At 32.7% G+C, this 23,705-nt stretch overlaps 2 protein-coding genes and 1 long non-coding RNA gene across 3 annotated transcripts in view; 2 read left to right on the plus strand and 1 right to left on the minus strand.

The window, feature by feature from the left end:
* Positions 1 to 8,643, plus strand: part of LOC143072575 (uncharacterized) — a 52,570-nt gene extending 43,927 nt beyond the window's left edge. The window contains exons 8-11 of the mRNA XM_076247584.1: positions 207 to 405; positions 788 to 2,069; positions 3,638 to 3,736; positions 8,075 to 8,643. Of these exons, the coding sequence (XP_076103699.1) occupies positions 207 to 338 (132 nt within the window). The 3' untranslated portion in view covers positions 339 to 405; positions 788 to 2,069; positions 3,638 to 3,736; positions 8,075 to 8,643. The remainder of the gene's footprint in view (positions 1 to 206; positions 406 to 787; positions 2,070 to 3,637; positions 3,737 to 8,074) is intronic.
* A 4,575-nt stretch (positions 8,644 to 13,218) lies between these two features.
* On the minus strand, positions 13,219 to 15,320 carry LOC143072584 (uncharacterized). Its single transcript, XR_012977244.1, has 3 exons — positions 15,251 to 15,320; positions 14,926 to 14,989; positions 13,219 to 14,162 (listed from the first exon to the last, which is right to left on the minus strand). It is a non-coding gene; the product is annotated as an uncharacterized LOC143072584 (long non-coding RNA).
* The window catches only part of LOC143072583 (uncharacterized), a 79,863-nt gene continuing 70,073 nt past the window's right edge, over positions 13,916 to 23,705 (plus strand). Inside the window, exon 1 of the mRNA XM_076247593.1 lies at positions 13,916 to 13,919. The gene's annotated coding sequence lies outside the window, so the exon portion shown is untranslated. The remainder of the gene's footprint in view (positions 13,920 to 23,705) is intronic.

Raw genomic sequence — 23,705 nt, forward strand, 5'->3', positions numbered from 1 at the left:
CCCCTGTTACTGTAAGAGATGTCTTTATTTTATACAATATACTTCATATATTTTTTCCCCTTATATTATTTACTGAAATGATTTTTTAACAGATTACCAGGTGCACCACAGCTGAGATACTGTGGAATTCATACTGAATGAAAAAGATGAATGCATTTTGCCTTAACTTTATTCTATTCATTAAACATTGCATCTTTTACTTTAAGGATTTGACAAGACAGTTACAGCAAGCAAGAAGGAAGCTTGAAACTTTTGAAGCCAAATGGAGAAAAAGGCAATGCAAGTCTTGGATCTCGTACAAGCTCCACTGGTTCCCTAAATACTCTTACAAATGGTAATGGACCAAATTCTCATTCTCAGCAAGTGCCGACTCATACATATAGACAGTTCAGTCCTCCAGAGAAGGTAGGATCCTTATCATCATTAAGGTAGAGACGGACGGTTATCACCTGACCTAATATAGCATGTGCATTTTGCGTAATTAAAATTGGTTCTGATTCTTTTTTTACGCAATCAGTAGACAAGGTAAACAAGCAAAATGACATATGACTGCTACTGCCTTCGTGTTCGCAGACGTTTTATCAAGAACGATAGATTTAAAAAGATCTACGAAAATTGTTTTTTTATTTGCTTTTTATTTTAGAAAGACACAATTTGAAAAAAAATTAACATTAATTGTATGACCTACAATTTTAGATAAAAGTTATAGATGTTTAATACTCATACATATTTCTTTTTCCTCAAATATAAGTGTTCTATGTTACCTGTGTTATATGTTTTACTTCAGTGGAGCCATCCTGGTGACGACTATCCCAATCAAATGTACAAACCTCAGCTTTCAAACCAAAAACTTCTGAATCAATAAAGACAACCAGCTCTTTCAATCATAGATCTAACCCAGAGACAAGATCACTTGACGGAACAGAGGACACTGAAGGTCATTTGATAGAAGAAGCAGAGGCTGTGACATTTAGTTCACTTAGGTCATGTAGTTCACTTCCAGATAACCTCAGTAAAAGTTACGATCATTATCTGAACGTTCCTTGAAAAGTGCTCAGTCTTTCACGTCAAATTGACACCAATCAGAATAGACAGTCTGATGAGAATGAAGAGAGAAGTAGAACTTTGGCTGAAAAGATAATGTATGAGATATCTCCTATGGAGGATTTTAGACGGGAACATGACAGTGAAGAAAAAGAAATTACTATTATATTGGATAAAAAGATAAAAGAGAGAGAAAGATATTAAACAAATTAAAAAAGGACATGATATTGAAATTCTTGACAGATCAAGCAGTATGGAAAATGGTGATAAAGCAGTTACTGATAAAACAGTTGCGAGTGTTGAACAGTATGTCAAAACAGACAATTTTGAAAATGATTTCAAAAGACTCGTGATGGTAGATAGAGAGTGTTGAACATGAAAATAAAATAGACAACTTTGAAACAACCGTCAAAATAGATGATGTTACAAAAATAGGATGTGTCGAAAAGGATTATGGAATAGATGAGGTTAAAATTAATGACAATGAAAGTGATGTAAATGATAAAAATACACAATGATGAAAAGAGAGAGAAAGCAGATGACGTTGAAAATGACATCAATGAAGATGATGTTGAAATGGATCATACAGATTCAGATCATTCGGATCATTCAGATGAATTCAGCTTCCCTCCATTGTCTGAAATTGCTCAAACTGATGACCAACCTAGTCTTTACCAAGATCCTGTCAAAACTGTGATAAAAAAATGTCGTACATGAGGAACCACGACCTATTAAAACTGTACCATATTCAGATTCAGATCAAAGTGAAAATGTTGGGAACATAAAAACTGCCAGTCCAAAACTTATTAAGCCAATTGCCCATAAACTTAAAGCATAACTGGCTGTAAGGTCAATCTCCTCTGTAGCAATGCAAGTTCAAAGGTGAAGAAAACAGCTGTACAGTGTACTACCTGTGTTCAGTTCTGGATATATTTGTCATTTTACAAAGACTAGTGGAATTCAGTCAAACATTATGTCAGTCATTTGTGCAGAGTGTGTGGAAATTACATGAAACAAAAATGAAGGTACAGTGATACATATAGATACAGTTGACTCTCGTTATGTCGAAGTCAGCCGGACCAGAGAAATATTTCGAGATACACGAAGTTCGACTCAAACGAACACCGGAAGTTCGACAATCTAAGGGACACAACTCTTGCTTAGCTTGGTAAAGCTAAAATAAATCCGGGTGAATATGGCAAGGGGTCGATATTCTAGTATCAGATCGATGTATTTGTATGTCACAGTCTTTAATTATTATAATGACATTATTTTTACTTGTTCAATTGTTTCAATTAAAAAAAAATTCTATGGCCTTTCCAAGAGAGTAATTTCCAATAGATAGTTCCGTTATTCAGGTCGGTTATAGCTGACAAAATTGTTTATTCTCGGATACAAGAGATTTAAGAAAATTTTGATTTCTATTCATTTTGTTTTATCTCACTCTTTCTTTTCAAAAGAAAAAAAACAAGATTAAAGACGCCGTTAGAGTAGTTTTTAGGTAATCATCAACTGAAGCCATAATCCTCACTTTATACACACCCAAGCTCATTAGCTTTAATCACAAATAAATTGTTTTGTAAACATTTGAAATACTTTTTCATAAACATTAACAATGTAGCACTAATTATTTATAAAAATTCTATAAAAGATAATCTTAGGTAAACACTCATGGAAATAACATGTCATAAATCAATACAGTGGTCAGTGACCGGAAATTTAATTACACGTGTATTGTCAGATTAACTCTTCAATCCATTTAAATCCCGGAGGTCATGTTTTGACAAATGTGTATTAGTTTGAGATAAAAAATGAATTTTGAAGGCTTTTGTTAACCTTGGGACCGTAAATTTAGTTCGACTCAACCGAAATTTCGACTCATCCAATTTCGACTCATCAGGAGTCGAATTACATACTTTTGTATGGAATAAAGTTCGGGACCACGTGAAAACTTCGACTCATCCGAAATTTCGAGTCAACCGAGTTCGAGACAACGAGAGTTAACTGTATGTATGAATAGTTTAGGTGCCAACCATTCATCTTTTTTTTTTGTTTGGGGATAGGGAGGGAAGGATGGTCAAATTTTCTTTAAAATTAAAAATGATTTGGTTCAAAATTTCTAGTAAAAAGATAATTATTCCAGAAGGAAAGTGAATAAAAGGTCAGTTTCAATAGTACAAAATGTAAAATGTTGGGGAGAGGGGTAAATAAATACAGCAATGAGTTAGAAAAAAAAGAAGGTCTTATTCCTGTATAACAACAACAAAAAAATGACTTTGAGTATGAATATTTGTTGGTTCATAAAATAAACCTTTCCCTGCACAAAACATAAATGGTGTCTTAAAACACAAAAGAAGATATATTAAAAGATAAATGTTTGGTATTTGATGAAGATTTTTTTTATCTTAAATGATATGAACTTCGCTAGTTATTTATTTTCAATTTTCAATTATAATATTTATTGATAGCAAATTGTTGTCCTAAAATAGGTTGACTAAATACTTTTAACAATCATTTTTCTTCTCTTTTTTTTTTAAATCTCCATCAAATACTTTTGCTATAAAACATGTATGGATTAATATTTATTTTGTAGTTGATGAATAACATTCTTCACTTGTATGCAAATAACATTTTATGTTTTGACTTGTGTGAAACTACAAATAGTGAGGCAAGGAAGTTGACTGGTTCCTTGGTGAGTATCTTTACTCTTCATCTACCAGTTTATTAAAATCCATCTACCAGTTTATTTTAAAAGCCAATAGAAATTAGGGGGGAAAATACTTGTAAAGCATGTCATTACAAACTATCATGAAACATTCATAACCTCAACATTTTCTTTCCATCTTGCATTTTGTTAGCTCTAAAGTTTATAATATCAAGCTATTACTAAAGTTGCTATTAAACCTATTTGAGCTATGACAATATTGCCACTGAGAGTCTTTTGTTGTAGTATATATATATCATATTATTTTGGTATCACTGTAGTTGAACAATTAAAGGTATACAGAAAAACATATTAATTTACATTACATTGTGTTGTACATTTGTTGACTGAGGAAACACACATACGTTATATTACAACCTTATCAGGAGCAGAACAGCCGACAGGTTAACATCAGAGAGAATCCAGTTTGTCATTTATAATTCTAATAAATTGGCACAATTCAGTGATTGTCATTAAAGGGGATCCAGTGATTTATTAGTATTTTTTATATACCAAAAGTGGGACTATATGCCATCCATCTTGTTTGTCTGTTTGCCCATACCAAACTTTAAATTATGAGTGGGGGTACTGTGGGTTTATTTATTTTCATGTGTACCAATTTTTGTGGTTTGAAGAAAAACTATTTTCTTGGTTTTCTGATATAGAGATTTTGCAGAAGTTTGCTTATAAGCCTATTGAAATTTTATTTCATTGAATATTTAAATTATTGTTCACCTATATCCAGGAAATCTCTGAAAATTAGTATTCCACTACCTAGGAATAATAATGAATCTACAGTATCATCAATTAGGAGATAACTGTATTGTATGTTTAAGCTGCAACAGCATCAATTAGTGATTTGATGGTTTCAAATTGAGTTTAATGGTGACGCTTTAGTGAAGCCAGTAAACGGGTATTTGCGACCATCAAAACACCAGTTGATGCTGTCAGAGCTTAAAATACAATATTGTTATCTCCATTCTGATGAAACTGACAGAAAATAATGTTAAATCATACATTTTAAATCTGTCATACGTCGTCTGCGCTTGTGCGTAATTTTTCAAAGGGCCAATTCACACCATGAAAATTGTTGAAGTTATCCAATCAAAATGAATGTTACAATGTTGTTGCATTAGAATGGATTATGGTTTGATTAAAAACAAGGTTCAAAGTTAGTTTCTGTACACAAATGTATATGTTTTATAATTTTAGTAATGGATGACTTGCAAATGATATACAGTATTATATACTTAGAAGAAAATACATGTAAATTGTATGTGGAATTACACATATCCTCAGTGATTGATATAATCTTGCATCCAGTTCATGTTAAGTTATGGGCATAGAAAACTCTAGAGGAAATAACCGAATACAAAATAATATCTTAACGTTTCAGAAACCAAAATGTGGACTACTATGCACAATGCAATGCAGAAGAGCTCACTGGACATAGTGCACAGTTGTTTTTCAGTTATAAAACTACTCTGGAGCTCATAAAATGAAGCATTATAATCAACATTATTGTCTTCCAAGATATATAATCTTATTTTTACCATTGTAATGAAAAAGCAAACACAAACATACCGATACAGCACTTGCCCTAATTGACCTTTCCCTTGAAAATCGATAAAGCAAAGGTTTGTTTTGTCAACATGATCCCATGGTAATGCTTATGTTTTTCTAATGTTGTCTCGTGCTCATCAACCCAAAATGCATACATGTAATACCAAAGCAATGTATTAAAATATGAATATAAAAACAAATCCACATTTTGGTACTTATGGGTGGGAGAGGGGGGAACTTATCAAGAACCTCATCATCCCAAACAGGCAATAACAGGCAATATGTATTGCCTGACCAAACATAGCCCTTAAACCAACCACCACTTGGATATTGAAAGAATGAGGATGTATCACATGTACTTCCGCCAAAGATATCAACCAATGAGGTTATACACATATCCTCAGTGATTGATATAATCTTGCATCCAGTTCATGTTAAGTTATGGGCATAGAAAACCCTATAGTCCATACAGCATATTTGCAGGCCAATCTCAAAATACACCACTAGCAAGGCTTTCCCTTAAGGAATAGTATTCCCAATACTCAAAACAAATTCAACACTTTTATTAAATATTATTCCTTTTAAAATTACTTTAAAACACTTCTAAACATTTAAAGATACATGTACACAGTTCTTTATAAATGTTCATAATTCAATTAATTCTCATGAATTTGACCACATACGGACTTTTAAAAGTTGAGTTAAGGCAATGAACTCATATCAAGATGAACATTGTCATTATTTTAATAACATCTTCAGCATGTGGAAAACTTGTAAGCAAAAGGACTTAACCTCCAAGTGTAAACTATGCTGGCTTGTCTCTTTCTTTACTGTTGTTGAAACAAACACACTCTTTACTTCATAATCAGGAACATTGACAATTGTATTTCCACTCGATTCTTCACATGTCTGCTGAAAATATATTAGCAAATAACAACTTGTTTATTTGTATTAAAGACAGCATTAGTCACACTTTGAAAAGGAAAAATCCCTTTGCCTACAATCCACGTGGAAAACCACTAGGGAATCAGTGTCCCTCGAACTGTAGACAAAGAAATTTAAATTAAAAAATTTAGCCATACATAAAATTTAAGTATACAAATACAAAATCATTCAACATTATATTCATTAGATAAAATAAAACAAAACAAAAATATTGCAACCATGCATTATTTAATCTCCCTTGACAAAAAGATTTTTGTGACATATTTCAACACATCAATGAAATTAAATACACATCCAACAGAAAACATCATGAAATTACGGAAAAATTATTAGCATTACTTTTAAATATGTTCATTTGAACATAAAGCTGCTTCCATCACAGATTTTTTTTTAGTGACTTTCTCAACACAGACATACATAATTTAGTGTAGTATCAATATTTTTCCCATTCATTATTTTCTTATTTTCAGAAATCAAAACATTGCTTCAATTGCAATTTGTTTTTCTTTTTAAAAGGTTGTTCGAACTCATTGACATGAATCATCGTGCAATGTCATATTACTTCTCCTTCATTCGTCAGCCTGTCAAAGCTGTAGGTAACACCATCTGAAAACAAAAACATTCTATTCAATTATATGTACAATCAAACAGACCGCTGAACGCGGATCTCGACGAAGACACCTTAAAATTCAATACACATCACTTCGATAAAAAAACATGAATATCAAGTGACATGTCACACTAAATTATTCCACTTTCTCAATAATTCTATTCTTTTCTAACAAAGTCTTTAAAGAGCATTTCTATCAGTATGTACGATGTAATAATAAATGAAAAGTCCACAACACTCAAAAGTAACAAAAGAAACTATTTACCCTATAAACAATTTTATTATTCTCTTTTCAACTACAGTTTTCAAAAATGGCCAGATATATTTTATATAGCGATAGCACTTTGCCCTGCGTTTAACCGGCGCACGGCATAACAAATATCTGACCACCTGGGTTGATATTGTAAATAACTACCAAAGGTCTAAATCCCAAAACATTTTGCCACCAGGTCAAACATTACCATCTAGTTCTATCAAGAAGCCTCCAAGGCGAATATAAATGACCACCAAGGTCTTGACGCCCCAAGGCTAGTATTTTTAATTCATTGTTGCCATCCAGGCAAATGTAAAAAATCATAGAAATGACTACCTAGGTCTATTGCCACCAAGGCATATAAAAATGACCACCTAGGTTTATTGCCACCAAGGCATATATAAATGACCACCTAGGTCTATTGCCACCAAGGCATATACATGTATAAATGACCACCAAGGTCTTATAAATGTATAAACTATGATAAGTTAAAATGATCTACTTTTAAATGTAAAAACAGGGAAAAATGTGTATGCTTCTATGAAAGCTATTGTTTCAAGAATAGACAGATATCTACAATATATCAAGCTCTTGCTTTAAGTTGAGAATAGAATCAGCTTATTTTATGACATTCCATATAGTCATAAAAGTTTGTATTTACTGTAATTATAAGATATTAATTTCAGGAAACATGAAAACCTTTATGTAAACAACCTTTTTTTTTTTAAATATTTAGTGAATAATCTATAGACTGAATATATTTTCGTTATTGTAAACTTTTCTTAAGCAGATATGATTGCTAGAATTCCCTTTTCAAAAAAAATAGTTTATATCATGTGCTATAGTCTTTCAGTCTTAAAGATTTTCTTTTACTATGTGAATTTTGGTCAATAGCAAACTAGAAGATTTTCTTGTTAAGGCATACAATATGTACTTTACGTCTATATATTTGTAGATAATAGACTGGACCTGGATACAAGCCTTGATGCAACAAATTATCCTCAATTGAGCATCATGGAAAATGAACAAAATAACAGAAAGGGAGATAACTCATCAACTGATAGTGATGCAACACCAACTGATACATATCCAAAAACTCAATATCGGGTACATGGCAAAACTTTAGTGTCACCTGTGCAGCTACCAAGACAGGCAAACAGAAGGTTTAATAAACCAGTCTTTCAATTATCCTGTGATACACCAATGTCTTTCAGTATTTATTCACCGAGAGTGATGGCCCTATTTTTGAAAATTGTGATGATCATTTTTACTACATTGCTACCATGACAACTCTCCACAATGCAGAAAACCATGAACCTCCATCAGAGTTAGATATTTAAGTGGACAAATGTTTCCAAAGTCATGTTTCAAATGTTTCTAAAGTCATGTTTCTTCCAATTATTTACTGCATATTATTTATAGTCGTAGAAAGTTTTATTCTGGCATCTTAGTTTCTATTTTATTTACTAATGACGATTTGTATTTGTAAATTACTGGAAGAATTAAATATATGTGATTATATGTTATCTTTGGAAACTATGACATCTAAAGTATCTTGAAAAATTGTTTAAATTCTGTTTTTTAAGAAATATCAATTGCCAACAAACACCAATGGGCAAAGGTCAAATGACATTACTAGGAACTCTTCAGATTTTATCGTGAGTGTATTCGTAATCAAAGCTCTCGACAATATTTTAAGAAAACACACGATACATTATTAATAGTGTATATGACCTTTGTTTTTCCTGTTTCAAATTTATATTCCGCAAAGATTCTAGATTTTTGTTTGGTTCTTAAATACTAATAATCAAGATTAAGAAATGAAAAGACAAAAATTTTAAAATTCAATAAAACAGATCTATGGAAACTGTGAATGGCAAAATTTCAAACTTTGGTTGCCCATTTCAACCAGCTGAAGCCGGCTCGGCAGTACGAGTAAGTTCTCTTTTGAAAACGAAAAAAAAACACACTAAAAGATTAAGATCTTTTAAGTAAGTATATATTAATTTTTGGAATTTAATTTCTTTTCATATTGTTGATCAAAAATATTTCACCGAATAAGGTCCAAAAATGAAGGTAAAGATAGAATTTTAGTGTTAGTTTAAAATTTTAGATGTTCAGGACGTATTGATGTTGAAAATATGCCACACACTGCTATATTTTGACCTTTGATAAAATAGTACTACTAGAACTAGTCAAAGCTGCAAAGCAGCTTGTGCCTTATACAAACAGTCAATTTCTTAAATTGTGGTTGAACTAATTAATGTTTAACAATGATTAGTGCTCTTGCTCTTGTAAAAACTGTGCTTTATATGTTTATTTAAAATCATGTTCTCTTGTGACATTTAAACAAGTGTGCTTTAACTGTTGTGTAAAATAACTTATTGATTTAGTGCTTTAGTATAAACATTATAAGAAACATTCAACATAGGGACTATTGTTTGAAATTTTATATTGTTCTGTTATTGTAACTTGTTATTACAAATCTTAAAATTTATATGATGAATAAAAATTTGAAAACCCCTTATCTTCTATTATTATCAAGTCAAAATGGCAGGTGTCTGCAGGTATGGAATCAGTTCTTTTTACAAAAAAAAGGAAGATATGCAGTTTCAACACACAAAAAACATTGGGTACGCCAAAAAAAATTGATAAAAAATCCCCAGTTATGAGACCCAAACTGTTGTGGCTTGACAACTCTGTCACATGTCTGTAGAAGTGCATATACACTTTCCTTTCTGGGATGTTATTTTTCAAGAAACTTCCTAGTAAAAGTGTTACAGTTTTAGCTGCAAAGATCCAAGTTCCTATGGCAAATTGCATTGTCTATATTTACAGAATTGCAACCTATAGTTTCTAAAAAACGAGAAAATTGACCAATGAACCATGAAAATGAGGTCAAGGTCAGATGAACCATGCCAGGCAGACATGTACAGCTTACATTCCTTCTTTGCAACAAATATATATAATAGACCAAAGCACAAAAACTATACACTGAGCAATGAGCCATAAAAATGAGGTCAAGGTCAAATAAAACCTGTGATACTGACATGTACATCATAAAATATTTCCATACACCAAAGTGACCAAATATAGTTGACCTATTGCATATACAGTAGTAGTATAAGAAAAAAGTCAAAAACTCAAAAACTTTAAGGAGTAGGTCCAAAATTATAGCAGTTTTACAACATCATTAAAATGAAACCTGTTAGTTATTTATTGGAAAGTAGAATGCTTCTGCTATATAAATATGGGCTATTTTTGACAATTCAATGCACATTTCTTGTGTACTAGCATCATTGAGTCATGTTAAATTACTGAAATTTTCAGTTTTAGTATTTTAGTTGAATTTTAGACGGTTTCTGTCTTAAATGATAGTGGCCACATTTGTGTTCATTCTTAATATTGAAATGTAAGTTGTATTTGATGATAATACATAACATGTATAAAGGTTGAGGATGAGCACGGATGCTATAAAAAAGAAGATGTGGTATGATTGCCAATGAGACAAGTATCCACAAAAGACCAAAAATGACACAGACATTAACAACTATAGGTCACCGTACGGCCTTCAACAATGAGCAAAGCCCATACCGCATAGTCAGCTATAATAGGCCCCGATAAGATAATGTAAAACAATTCAAACGAGAAAACTAACGACCTTATTTATGTAAAAATATGAACGAAAAACAAATATGTAACACATAAACATACGACAACCACTGAATTACAGGCTCCCGACTTGGGACAGGCACATACATAAATAATGTGGCGGGGTTTGACAAAAAACATCTGAAAAGTGATAATTTTTATAGATGTTTCATATTTCAGCTAGAATCAGAGCGCTTTTAATGATTTTAAAAATCAGTTGAGATCTTTCACTTAAACTAATTGAATCAATTGAAATGGTTTCTTTTAAAGTGTTTAAAAAAATGTGCAAAATCTATGTCAGATGAACCTGAAATTGAGGCCAAAATCAGCACTTACCAGACCTACCTTTTGACCACTGAAACATGAAAATGAGGTCAAGGTCAAATGACACCTGTCAGCCAGCTAGACATATACACCTTGCAATCATTCCATGCACCAAATATGATAGAACTTAGTCACTATAATAATTGCATAAAGTATAAGAAAAACCGACCATAACACAAAAATTTAACTATAACCACTGAACCAAGAAAATTTTCAGATGACACCTGCCAGTTTGACATGTACACCTTACAATCCATTCATACACCAAATATACTAGACCTATTGGTTATAGTATCTGAGATATGGACTTGACCACCAAAACTAAACCTATTTCACTGACCCATGAACTGAGGTCAGGGTCAAGTGAAAAAAGTTTGACAGGCATGATGACCTTGCTAGGTACACACATACCAAATATTGTTATCCTATATCTCATAATAAAAGACAAACTAACATTACAAAAACTCAACTTTTTTTTCAAGTAGTCACTGAACCATGAAAAAGAGGTCAAGGACAATGGACATGTAAAAGAGGGAACATAAGATATCTATATACAAAGTATGAAGCATCTAGGTCTTCCACCTTCTAAAATATAAAGCTATTAATAATTTAACTAACGCTACCCAGATCACTATCCCTATGTCGAGCTTTCTGCGACAGAAGTATACAAAAACCATAAAAAATAGACCTTAAACTGCATTCGATGATCCACAATAGTGTATACAATTTCAAAGGATTGGGTCAAAAGTAAAATCACAAAAACCACAAGTGGGACTAAAACTATCGCCCAGAAATATGTGAAATACCATTTTCAAAGGCAAGCCACAACTCTTAAACAATTATTGTAAAAAAAACTGACTTGACCAGAATTTTTAAGCGCCTATTATAGCGTTGCTGCATTTGTTTGCACCTGTCCATAGTCAGGAACCTGATGTTCATTGTTTGTTGATGTGTTTCATAAGTGTTTCTCATTTCTCGTTTTTTATATAAATTAGACAGTTGGTTTTCCTGTTTGAATGGTATTTCAGCAGCCAAGGCTCTATGTGGAAGGCTGTACTTTGAGCTATAATAATAGTTTACTTTTACAAATTGTGACTTGGATGGAGAGTTGTCTCATTGGCACTCATACCACATCTTCTTATATCTAGTTACTATAACTTCTACCCCTAAAATATTTAGGCTTAAACAAATCAAACAATATAATAAACAATCTTTATTGCCATATAAACAAATGAAACACGTTTGTGACAAACTAAAACAAAAAAACTAACATACACTCATGCATATGTATATATACTAGTACAAATGTATATATATATCAATTGTTGCAAGTATAAAATATACCAATTACAACATAATAATATAACACAAAACTTTTAACCCTGGTATATTAGGAGTCCCCTGACCTCAGTTCCATTGACTGTTTTAAAAAGGTACCTAAACTTTGTACATGTTGAAAATTTGATGGATTAAGTATATATTGTAGCTTTTTTTATTAGTGCAACTCATAAAGTTGGGATTTTGAGAAGCATTTTCAGTTAAGTAATTATTTCTTAAATTTTTATTTGTTACGCAATGAAAGAAAAAGTGAAATTTATCATCAATTATCTTTAATAGGGCAAAAATTACATTATCTAAGATTTCGTGGTACTTTTTTATGTCTACCTAATTCAAGTTACAGACTAGGATCGTAATAAGTTTACGAAATTCAAAGTTTGAATGTAACAAGTAAATTTCTGTCTCAGTATCTGTTTTGAGATCTTTGTAGAGAAAAAGTTTATTATGTTCACATAAATTTTCAATATTAGTTTTATAGAGGCTTTTATATTTATTTGAAATTCCTCTTTTGATAACATTTTTCTAACATCTTACAAATTTCAAATGATTCTTTAAAAAGAGGATTAGTATCTTTAGTGTGTAGCCTAGCCAAATAAAGTAGAGACTGGACTTAAATAAAATTTTCTATTGGTAACCTTCCAACTTCAAGCTGAGTTGCCAAATTTGTTGAGCATTTTCTAACACCCAATACATGTATATATTTACAGAATGATAAATGAACCTTTTCAAAAGGTGATCTATCTATAAAAGAAATATATAAGTTGGCTCGTTTAATTTCATAAAATTTGGCAAAGTATTAACTTTGACCCTTTGACAAAAATATAAAAATTTCAAAAAATTTGAACCAACCGTCTTATCAGAAAAATTACACTGGTTATATAGCAGTTTGACAAGCACTTATTTTGATAATCGAGCAGCTTAATATTCCCTTAACAACACAACGTAATTTAAATGTTTAGTTGATTTTACAGAGTTATCTCCCTGTAGTGTTAGGTACCACCTAATATAGTAATCAACTTGAGTTTTATTCAACTCTTTGTATGTCACTAATTTGGTTAAAGTTTTTTACATCATAATGTTCTATCTGTTGTCTCTCTTAGTATGCGTTACTTATGTGTTGAATGTATTGAGTTAAAAGAATATGTTAATAAAGTTGCAAAGTTTTCAAAATAATACAATTTAGAAATTAAAATATCATTGTCCACTGTTTTCCACTGGTGAAGATGTTATATATTCCTCGTACTGTTACTTGTGTCATTCAATTATCCTTCAATTATTACTGGTATTTTTTTATAACTACTGGTAGTCTGGTATGTATGTTCTTCTTCCACTAAATAGCAGTGGTGGTTTGTACTGTATTTCTGCAATCCTGCCGTTTCAACACATATTACATCGTCATCTTAATCTTCAGGATTGCTGAGGTGTAAGTATTCTCTGTCAGTACATCTATGGTTGATTTTTCTGGTGTCTTTTATGTGTTAACCAGAGTTTAGGCTGGTTATTTAGATGGTGCTGCTACGATTCTAAATTTTGGAGTTATTTCCTGTTTAGTGCTAGCTTCTACCGGTGGAATCCATTTGGCTATTGGTTCTGCTGTGGCTTTAGGTCAGAGTTGCCATTTTCTCCATGGTCTGTTGTTGTTGTGCATACACAAAAATTGTCTGAATTACATTGTATTTTTGTTATAGTTATCCACCACAAACCTTTTATGCAGCCACAGTAGAAGTTACCTGAAAAAGAAATATAGATTCTTAAACATATCTCAGTCATAACTATACAAATGAAACACTATTTAATGCAAGAGAATAATTATCTGGACATAACAATAAGAATAATATATATGTAAGACTCAGATCGACGTCCGGTCTCTAATAGACGTCCGTTCCTCAAATCGACGTCCAAATCTGACGACACAATGAAATAACATTCCAAATCGACGGCCAATTTTATGTCTATCTAATCGACGTCCTTTTTTTTGGCATTCTCTAATCGACGTCCAATCTTGAGCTTCTCTAATCAACGTCCGTTTGGACACAAACTAAGAAACAGAAGTGAACGATGGCAGCTGAAACATTTAAACCTTTAAACCTATTAATTATGTGAGACAAATAAAATCTATTTAAAAAGAAATGTGTGTTGTTTTTTTTCTTCCAAATTAATACATACTAGACTAAGGATGTAAAAAGGTTGTGATATCAACTTTTCTAGCGTTTATGTTTCATTCCCCGTGTAAATTTCAAGAAATCTGCATCAGGCCATTACGCTTCTCATTTTTTCATGTTGTGGACTTTTATAGTTAACAATACAGTATAGGTTTTTTCTCATTGTTGAAGGTGGTAAAGTGATATGAGTTGCTAAAATCTTTGTCATATGTGTCAATTGACTCATTGCATTGGCAATCACACTGCATCTCTTAATTTTATCATAGTGGTAAAAATCAACATTGACATGCTATTAGATAAATAGTTCATAAATCTGTCTCCTGATTCTCACCATAAAGGTCAGCTCCAGTGGCTATTGCCAGCCTCTATCCTTATGGACAAGCTGTGATGCTAACCTAAAATATAAAATGCTTCATCATCAAAAATTGGTTTATAGTATATAAAGGTAATACATGTTGAGAATATATGGATTAGACAGCTATCCAGCAACACAGCAATTACTTATGCAATTAACAAATATCCTTTAATTTACTCATGTAGTGGTACTGATAAATGAGAGTAGACTTCTGACCAACTCTTATATTCCTAGAGCAATAAAGAAATTCTATAAAAAAATTGATATATTTTTTTTAACAAAATAACAGACTGGTACATACCTTTGTATAAGCTGTATAAGACAACCAAGTTTATTGCCAACACCATGAAAACATCTCACTGAAAGAACCTAAAAATAAAATAAAATGGATACATTAAATATTTTACAAATCCATTTCACTTGTCAAGATAACATTTACTAAATATTGTTTTGATTTCTTACTACATAAATCAGATTAGTATTATATCAACACTTAAGTTTGTAAAATTCCTATAAAGATGTAATACAAAAAAGAAGTAAAAGAATAATGACTTGATTTCAACTGCACAAAAATCTCAATAATTTACTGAGTTATCTCTTACTGAATAAACAAATCTTGGTTGAAATTGTCTCCCCTTGGAAGTAATATTTCAATCTGTAGGCTTACTTTTTATAATTTTAATAGTAAATCTTGTTGATATACCTGGTACACGTATCTTTAAATATTTAACAGGTAAAATAATTCAGTGTTTTGCATGTAGAAAATAAAGTTTCCCGGTAAGTTTTACACTCCTAACTAGGAGTCTTCTCCCCATAGGCGGATCCAGTGGGGCCCTGGGGGGCCCGGGCCCCCCCTTTCGTGGGAAAAATTTGGTTGATTATATAGGGAATCATTGAAGCACGACTGGAGCGCCCCCCCCCCCCCCCCCCTTAGGTCAGTCAGCGGGCCCCCCTTAGGAAAAGTTCTGGATCCGCCACTGCTCCTGTATTCGGAAGAAGAATAAGAAGTTTCTTAATTTTTATCAAATATTACTAGAAAATGTATAGAAATTGTTAGGCTTAAATAAACTTGCCTTTCTTATTTTCTTGGTAAAGCTGCAGAATTTCTGACTTGGTTGAAGATTTCTTTAACATCTTCCATGGAATAATGCTCTGCTGGCTGCGATATGGAAAAACTATTTGAGAAAAATAATTGAAACAATATTTAATGCAAAAGAATAATTAACTGAGCATTACAATAATGATGTACAGTATATAACATTTCTTTACTTTGCTTTAAGTTGACATGTTAACATATCTTTTAAACTACCAGTCTTTGTTGGTACAAAACCAGGGCAGCAGTCCTTTTGTGCCAATTACTGTTTTTCAGTCACCAGAATATCCCAAACTATCTCCCAATATCTTTTTTATCCAACCATGGCAACTGGAGTAGTAAAATACAAATAATTTATTTAATTCAGACAAAAATACCATATATGATTTTAAACTTTCAAAATTTAACAAAAAGTGTAGTACCCCACAATTTCTACCACCCCTTACACTTTTATTAAGATGTACTAGAACACCCCTGCGATATCATGGGTTTGTGACTGAATTTCAGTATATAACTATGTATAGCCTTATTTTAGCCTGAACTTTTAGTATTTTTTTGGTATTGTCATCTGATAAAGTCATGCTGATTATAAGATACAGTTTTCTTAGCTTTTAAAATATTTCGTAAAAACTGTGAATCAAAGAATTCAGCTTTATTTATAACTAACATAGGACAATGCCGTTGATTAAAAAATACTCAATTCTGGACCCTTTCATTTTGAAATGATTAATATTACTTGAGTGTTATGAATTAAGTTCCAGGTCGACAAGTTCAGTCTAGTAATGAGGGTAGTAATGCCTTTTGCCGTTAGACGTCAAATGGTCCTTTTCGGCTAACATAAGGGTAAAATTGGAAAGCATTTAACCATGATTCCTCAAATAGTTATCAAAGGTACTAGGATTATAATTTAGTACGCCAGACGTGCGTTTCGTCTTTAAAATATTCTTAACGTGATCCTTCAGAAGTCTCAAAAGAGGGGCGAAAGATACCAGTGGGACAGTCAAAAACCAGCAGTAATAACGGTGCTCTGAAAGGATAAGCAGAAGGTCGTGTTGTTCATTTAAACCTGGTAATAGTTTAATTCGATATATGTAAAAAGGGAAGGGGATTGTAGTGATGACATAAGGAACATTTCCGATATCATCTGTAAAACGGTTATTCCATAAAAAAAGGTGAACCAAATTGTGATGGCATCCAGAAAATTTATGAAGGGATGATCTCAACTTCATTATTTGGAACTCTTATTTGATAGCTTCCTTGTGAGCACCAGCCCTCTATCAAGGCAATCATGATAGGAAATACAAGCCAGGGAATATGGCATCAATTGGAAGATGTACTCTGTATGCAGGCACTGCTGGAATGTTGCTACATAGAAATGGAAAGTTCACAATTGGGAAGCTGAAATCATCTCTTTTCATGCTTTTGTCGTAAAGTTTTGTTTTCAACCAACCCTCTTTGTCAATTTCTAGATGTAAGTCAAGATATGAGGCAGACGTAATTGTATCTGTTGTATCCTTTATCTCTAGTTCAATGGGATAGATGCTTTCAACTTAATCACCACATTTTGAGTTATTTAGTGTAAGATCATCATCAACTAACTCTTGAAATCCCCAGGTTCCTTAAAAGGATAACAGTCAAAACTAAACAAAATTTAAACTTAAATTTAAAACTACTTGGTTTAATAATTCTAATTGTTTGCAATTCTTGAAAACTGTTGGAAGTCTTAAAAGGAATCCCTGTAATAATGAAAGCATTCAAATTATTTTGGACTCTTATGGACTCATGAGAAACTACTTCAACTAAAGTATGATCCCTATTAAAAGTATGGCAATCAGATTTCTGTTGGATTGGCCATCAATTTGATGTATTGCTAAATGGTATTTCAAATATAATAAACTCATCATAGATACCAGGTTCAAAATATTATATTTATACAAGAGCATGTTTCGTCTAAAAAAGATTCATCAGTTACGCTCGAATCAAACAATGTTTATAAGGCCAAATAGAGGACAAAGTTTAAGAGCATTGAGAACCAAAAATTCCTTCAAGTTTTGCCAAATACAGCTAAGGTAATCTATTCCTGAGGAAGAAAGACTTAGTTTTTCAAAAGTTCCAAGTTTTGTTAACAGTTAATGACACCTTAAAAATACCTCGAGACCAAATACCCTTGTCTAGCGGCTCGGAAAATTTAACAGTCCCTCAAGTTATAACTAATATTTTTTCGCAAATACCCCCATAACATGATATATGTGTTTACAATTTTTATGTATTTATTATATTACAAATTTGCTTTAAATAATGATGGAAAGGTTATAAATATTAGTCGCAACAGGTTTTCTTTCCAGTTTTGTAAAATTTAAAAAAAAATTCCCTTTGACCAATGCAGACAATTAGCACAACCTTCACACCAAAATTTTATCATTTTTCTGGAATGGAATTTTCATTTCCCTCAAAATACCTTCTATATTTAAATGCTCATAACTTTTTTATTAATGCAAGTTTTTGGAAAAAACTAAAGTGTTTGTTAAAGTAAAACCATTGATGAAATTAAATCAATAATAAAATTCCAAAAGAAGAACATATCATTGTGTAATTAAGGTTACTTTTCTAAATTCATTTCAAATCACATAAATTCCTACCCAGATTATTTGAGAAAAATCAATGAAAAGTTCAAAACTCAACCTACAGTTTTCAGAATTGCATCCTTGGCTGTCATAACATTACTATCCTACAAATGGACGAAAAAGAAAAGTTGTTACTACAAGAGACCTTGAGAATGAAGCTTAGCGAAGATGCAATTAGTAGTATGAAGCTTTACAACACCACCAACAACACAGGTCTTTGAGTGTAAATTTACCTAAGAATGTATGTAACCTTCTCAAGAGGCATGGAGGCCAGATTGGCATCTGGAATTCACAGAAACAACATGCCAGAAACTCAGCAAAGCATGGACAAACAGTTTACCTACAAGCAAGACTATGAAAAAACCCTGAAGTTAAACATAGATGTCTTACACATTGTTACACAGAGTGGGAAAAAAATAGTGGAACATAGAGGCCAAGCTAAAAAGTAAAGAGCAAGATGTTTACAGAAAAGGACAGTTGGACCCAGTACCTGCCTTTCTTAGCCATAGTACTAACTGCAAGAGAAAACTATTACCAGCACCATAGATGAGACAGTAACCCAGCAACTCATGCAACCAAAGGTCCTTTTAAGGACCACCCAAATCCTTCAAAAAGATATGTGAAATTGGTGTTTACACCAATTAAATAAAGTAAACATTTAATCTAATATTACTTAGGGGCAGTTTTTTCTTGTAAATTTGCTCAATATTTTGGAATAAGTCCTTTAAATGAAATATTTGCCCAAAACAGAAAAATTATGAGCCCCTAATTTGAGATTTGCCGCAAAAGTTTCAACATATAAACTTAACAACCCCAAAATATGGTAAAAAAGGCATCAAAAATTATTTTTCAATCATTTACTATGAATTAACAATGAAATAAATACCTTTGCATTTCAAATTTGAAGCAAATGGTGCAAATTAGGGGACCAAAACGTCCATAAATTTGTCCTATAAAGGCCGGAGAACACAGTTATTTTCCCTTAATTGTCTATCAAAACATAATGACAATTAAAAAAAAAATCCACCTGCTCTTTTCCGATAAGGTTTGGTGTGCATAAAGTTTGACTTTTATCCCAAAACATACCAAAAATTCAGAAAACTCTCGCTGCTCATTTTCAAACTTTTAGGACACCGGTATTGATAAAGCCAGAGAGCTTCCGAGAAGGGGAAATTCCACCTTTATTTTCGATTAGGGCAAGGTTCCGGTGCAAAAAGTTGACATGCATGTGTCTGGACACATGGACACAACGAATTACAAATATTGAAGTCTTATCTTTCACCTGGGATTTTTATTATGTTCATAAAAAAAAAATTCGGAACCTAAGCTTCCTCCGATAATTTTTTTTCCTATAATGTGGAACAGAAATACATTCTATTTTTCTCAAAACCATAAAATTTACATATTAATTCATTTTAATTTTTTAATTGATGTAAAATGTAAACTGCATGGCTCTGTCTATATCCTGGCATTGGCTGTTGTCTCTGTTGTTTTTTTTTAGCCCACTTTCTACATAATGATATTCTCTGAGTCCGTCATACAGGTACCACAGTCCTTGAATTTTAATACTGCAATTGAAGTGGCCACCATTGCCATATGTAAGAGTGAGTAGCTCCAAATTATAAACATCCACTGTTTCCAACTATGATAATTGATATTCCATTGAAAAAAGAGGTATAAAAAATGATACAGAATGATACAAAGGAAAATACGCAATCAGGGCTACTTTAAAAGACTGCTTTAATATGATACCATATCTATCCCTGTTATAAAATGACCATATCAGGGGCGGATCCAGCCATTTTAAAAAGGGGGGTTCCCAACCCAGAGTAATGGGGGGGGGGGGGTTCCAGCTATATGCTCCCATTCAAATGCATTGATCGGCCAAAAAAAAGGGGGGGTTCCAACCCTGGAACCCCCCTCTGGATCCGCGCCTGCATATCATGTTTATAATATTTGCAGTTTTAAGTATGTCTTAATCTAGTAGCATACATGTACATGCGGGAGATTTGGAATGCTTTTAAATATATCTGGATCAAACACTTACAGGAAAATACAAAAAGTAATAAGGTATAAATATAAATCTTAGCTTAATCTGTAGACTGGACAGATGTTTATAATCTGCTGTTTCACTGTTTCACTGTCTCAACTGTTGTTATTTTCACTATTCTCAAATTCAGCAGTGCAAAAAAAAATTTCAAGCAGGTGACAGCATAATTTTTTTTTCAGCTACATTGCAAAACATAATTTTTTTTTCAGCTACAGTTTAAAACATAATTTTTTTTTTGTTCATCTAGGCCATTAAAATATTTTTTTCAAAAAAATCCCAGGCCCCCCCAGATAATAAAATGGTTGTTGCCTAAATACAAACAAATAGTAAAAAAATTAAGAAAGAAAACATTCCAGGATAGTCCAAATGTAACAAATATAGACCCCCCTTATTTTTACTGAAAAATCAAGTGTAGAAAATACATTTGTCTGTCTGTAAGTATATCCTCAGAACAAGAAAATCTTCATCAAACATAGCTGTGAGAACAGAGCTAGGGAGATACCCACTAGAGATGCATATAAAAACTCAAAGTATACTTTACTTTATATCAAGATTGCCAAATTCTGAAATTAATCCATTATTATATGAATCCTTTTTACTTTCTATAAGTTTAGATAATTCAGGTTGCTATACCTGGTTTACATATGTTAAAAATATTTTGAAAGAGGTAAACATGGACATATCCATTCTTGAGGGAAACAAAAGAAAAAAAATACTGAAATTAAAAAAAAAAACAACCTTAAAACATCAATTATTAAATTTCTACACAAATATATTTTAACAAAAATTTGAAAAAATAGATAAAAAAAGTAAATTGTATTTATATAAAAGTTTAAAGCAAAATTTTAAAATGGAAAACTACTTAAACTGTAAATCTTTTGAAAAGAGAAGTAACATAACAAAAATGAGAATTAGCTATCATAATTTAGTGATAGAAAAAGGAAGACATTTAAAAATACCTATCTAGAGAAAAAAGACTGTGCACATCCTGTAATACAATGGAGGATAAAGCCCATTTTATTTTATACTGTAAAAAAAATGCTAAGCTAAGAGATAACTTTATAGGAAATGTAATTAAACATATGCCAGATTTTATGTCTTAAGCAAGAAAATGAAAAAATTAAATATCTTCAATCTGCGACGTGCCCTGCCAGAAAAAAAAAGACGACATTAAACATACACAAAGGCCTTAACAACAAACATACCTGCAAATGTCCCATAGGCCACACGACCTAAAGGAAAAAAAAGGAACCATTTGACATACACAAAGGCCTTAACAGAAAACATACCTGGGAATCCTCAATCTGCGTCGCGCCCTGCTAGAAAAAAAGTAAAGGCGCAATTAGACATACACAAAGGTCTTAACAGAAAACATACCTGGGAATCCTCAATCTGCGTCGCGCCCTGCTAGAAAAAAAGAAAAGGCGCAATTAGACATACACAAAGGTCTTAACAGAAAACATACCTGGGAATCCTCAATCTGCGTCGCGCCCTGCTAGAAAAAAAGAAAAGGCGCAATTAGACATACACAACAGTCTTAACAGAAAACATACCTGGGAATCCTCAATCTGCATCGCGCCCTGCTAGAAAAAAAGAAAAAGCCTAATTAGACATACACAAAGGTCTTAACAGAAAACATACCTGGGAATCCTCAATCTGCATCGCGCTGCTAGAAAAAAAAAAAGGCGCAATTAGACATACACAAAGGTCTTAACAGAAAACATACCTGGGAATCCTCAATCTGCGTCGCGCCCTGCTAGAAAAAAAGAAAAGGCGCAATTAGACATACACAAGGGTCTTAACAGAAAACATACCTGGGAATCCTCAATCTGCGTCGCGCCCTGCAAAAAAAAAAAGGCCACACGACCTAAAGGAAAAAAAAAGCGCAATTAGACATACACGAAGGTCTTAACAGAAAACATACCTGGGAATCCTCAATCTGCGTCGCGCCCTGCTAGAAAAAAAGAAAAGGCGCAATTAGACATACACAAAGGTCTTAACAAAAAACATACCTGGGAATCCTCAATCTGCGTCGCGCCCTGCAAAAAAAAAAAAGGCCACACGACCTAAAGGAAAAAAAAAGAAACCATTAGACATACACAAAGGTCTTAACAGAAAACATACCTGGGAATCCTCGATCTGCGTCGCGCCCTGCTAGAAAAAAAGAAAAGGCACAATTAGACATACACAAAGGTCTTAACAGAAAACATACCTGGGAATCCTCAATCTGCGTCGCGCCCTGCTAGAAAAAAAGAAAAGGCGCAATTAGACATACACAAAGGTCTTAACAGACAACATACCTGGGAATCCTCAATCTGCGTCGCGCCCTGCAAAAAAAAAAAAGGCCACACGACCTAAAGGAAAAAAAAAGAAACCATTAGACATACACAAAGGTCTTAACAGAAAACATACCTGGGAATCCTCAATCTGCGTCGCGCCCTGCTAGAAAAAAAGAAAAGGCGCAATTAGACATACACAAAGGTCTTAACAGAAAACATACCTGGGAATCCTCAATCTGCGTCGCGCCCTGCTAGAAAAAAATAAAAGGCGCAATTAGACATACACAAAGGTCTTAACAGAAAACATACCTGGGAATCCTCAATCTGCGTCGCGCCCTGCTAGAAAAAAAGAAAAGGCGCAATTAGACATACACAAAGGTCTTAACAGAAAACATACCTGGGAATCCTCAATCTGCGTCGGGCCCTGCTAGAAAAAAAGAAAAAGCGCAATTAGACATACACAAAGGTCTTAACAGAAAACATACCTGGGAATCCTCAATCTGCGTCGCGCCCTGCTAGAAAAAAGAAAAGGCGCAATTAGACATACACAAAGGTCTTAACAGAAAACATACCTGGGAATCCTCAATCTGCAACGCGCCCTGCTAGAAAAAAAGAAAAGGCGCAATTAGACATACACAAAGGTCTTAACAGAAAAGATACCTGGAAATCCTCAATCTGCGTCGCGCCCTGCAAAAAAAAAAAAGGCCACA

The sequence above is a fragment of the Mytilus galloprovincialis genome, chromosome 4, assembly GCF_965363235.1.
Source record: "Mytilus galloprovincialis chromosome 4, xbMytGall1.hap1.1, whole genome shotgun sequence".
NCBI lineage: Eukaryota > Metazoa > Mollusca > Bivalvia > Mytilida > Mytilidae > Mytilus > Mytilus galloprovincialis.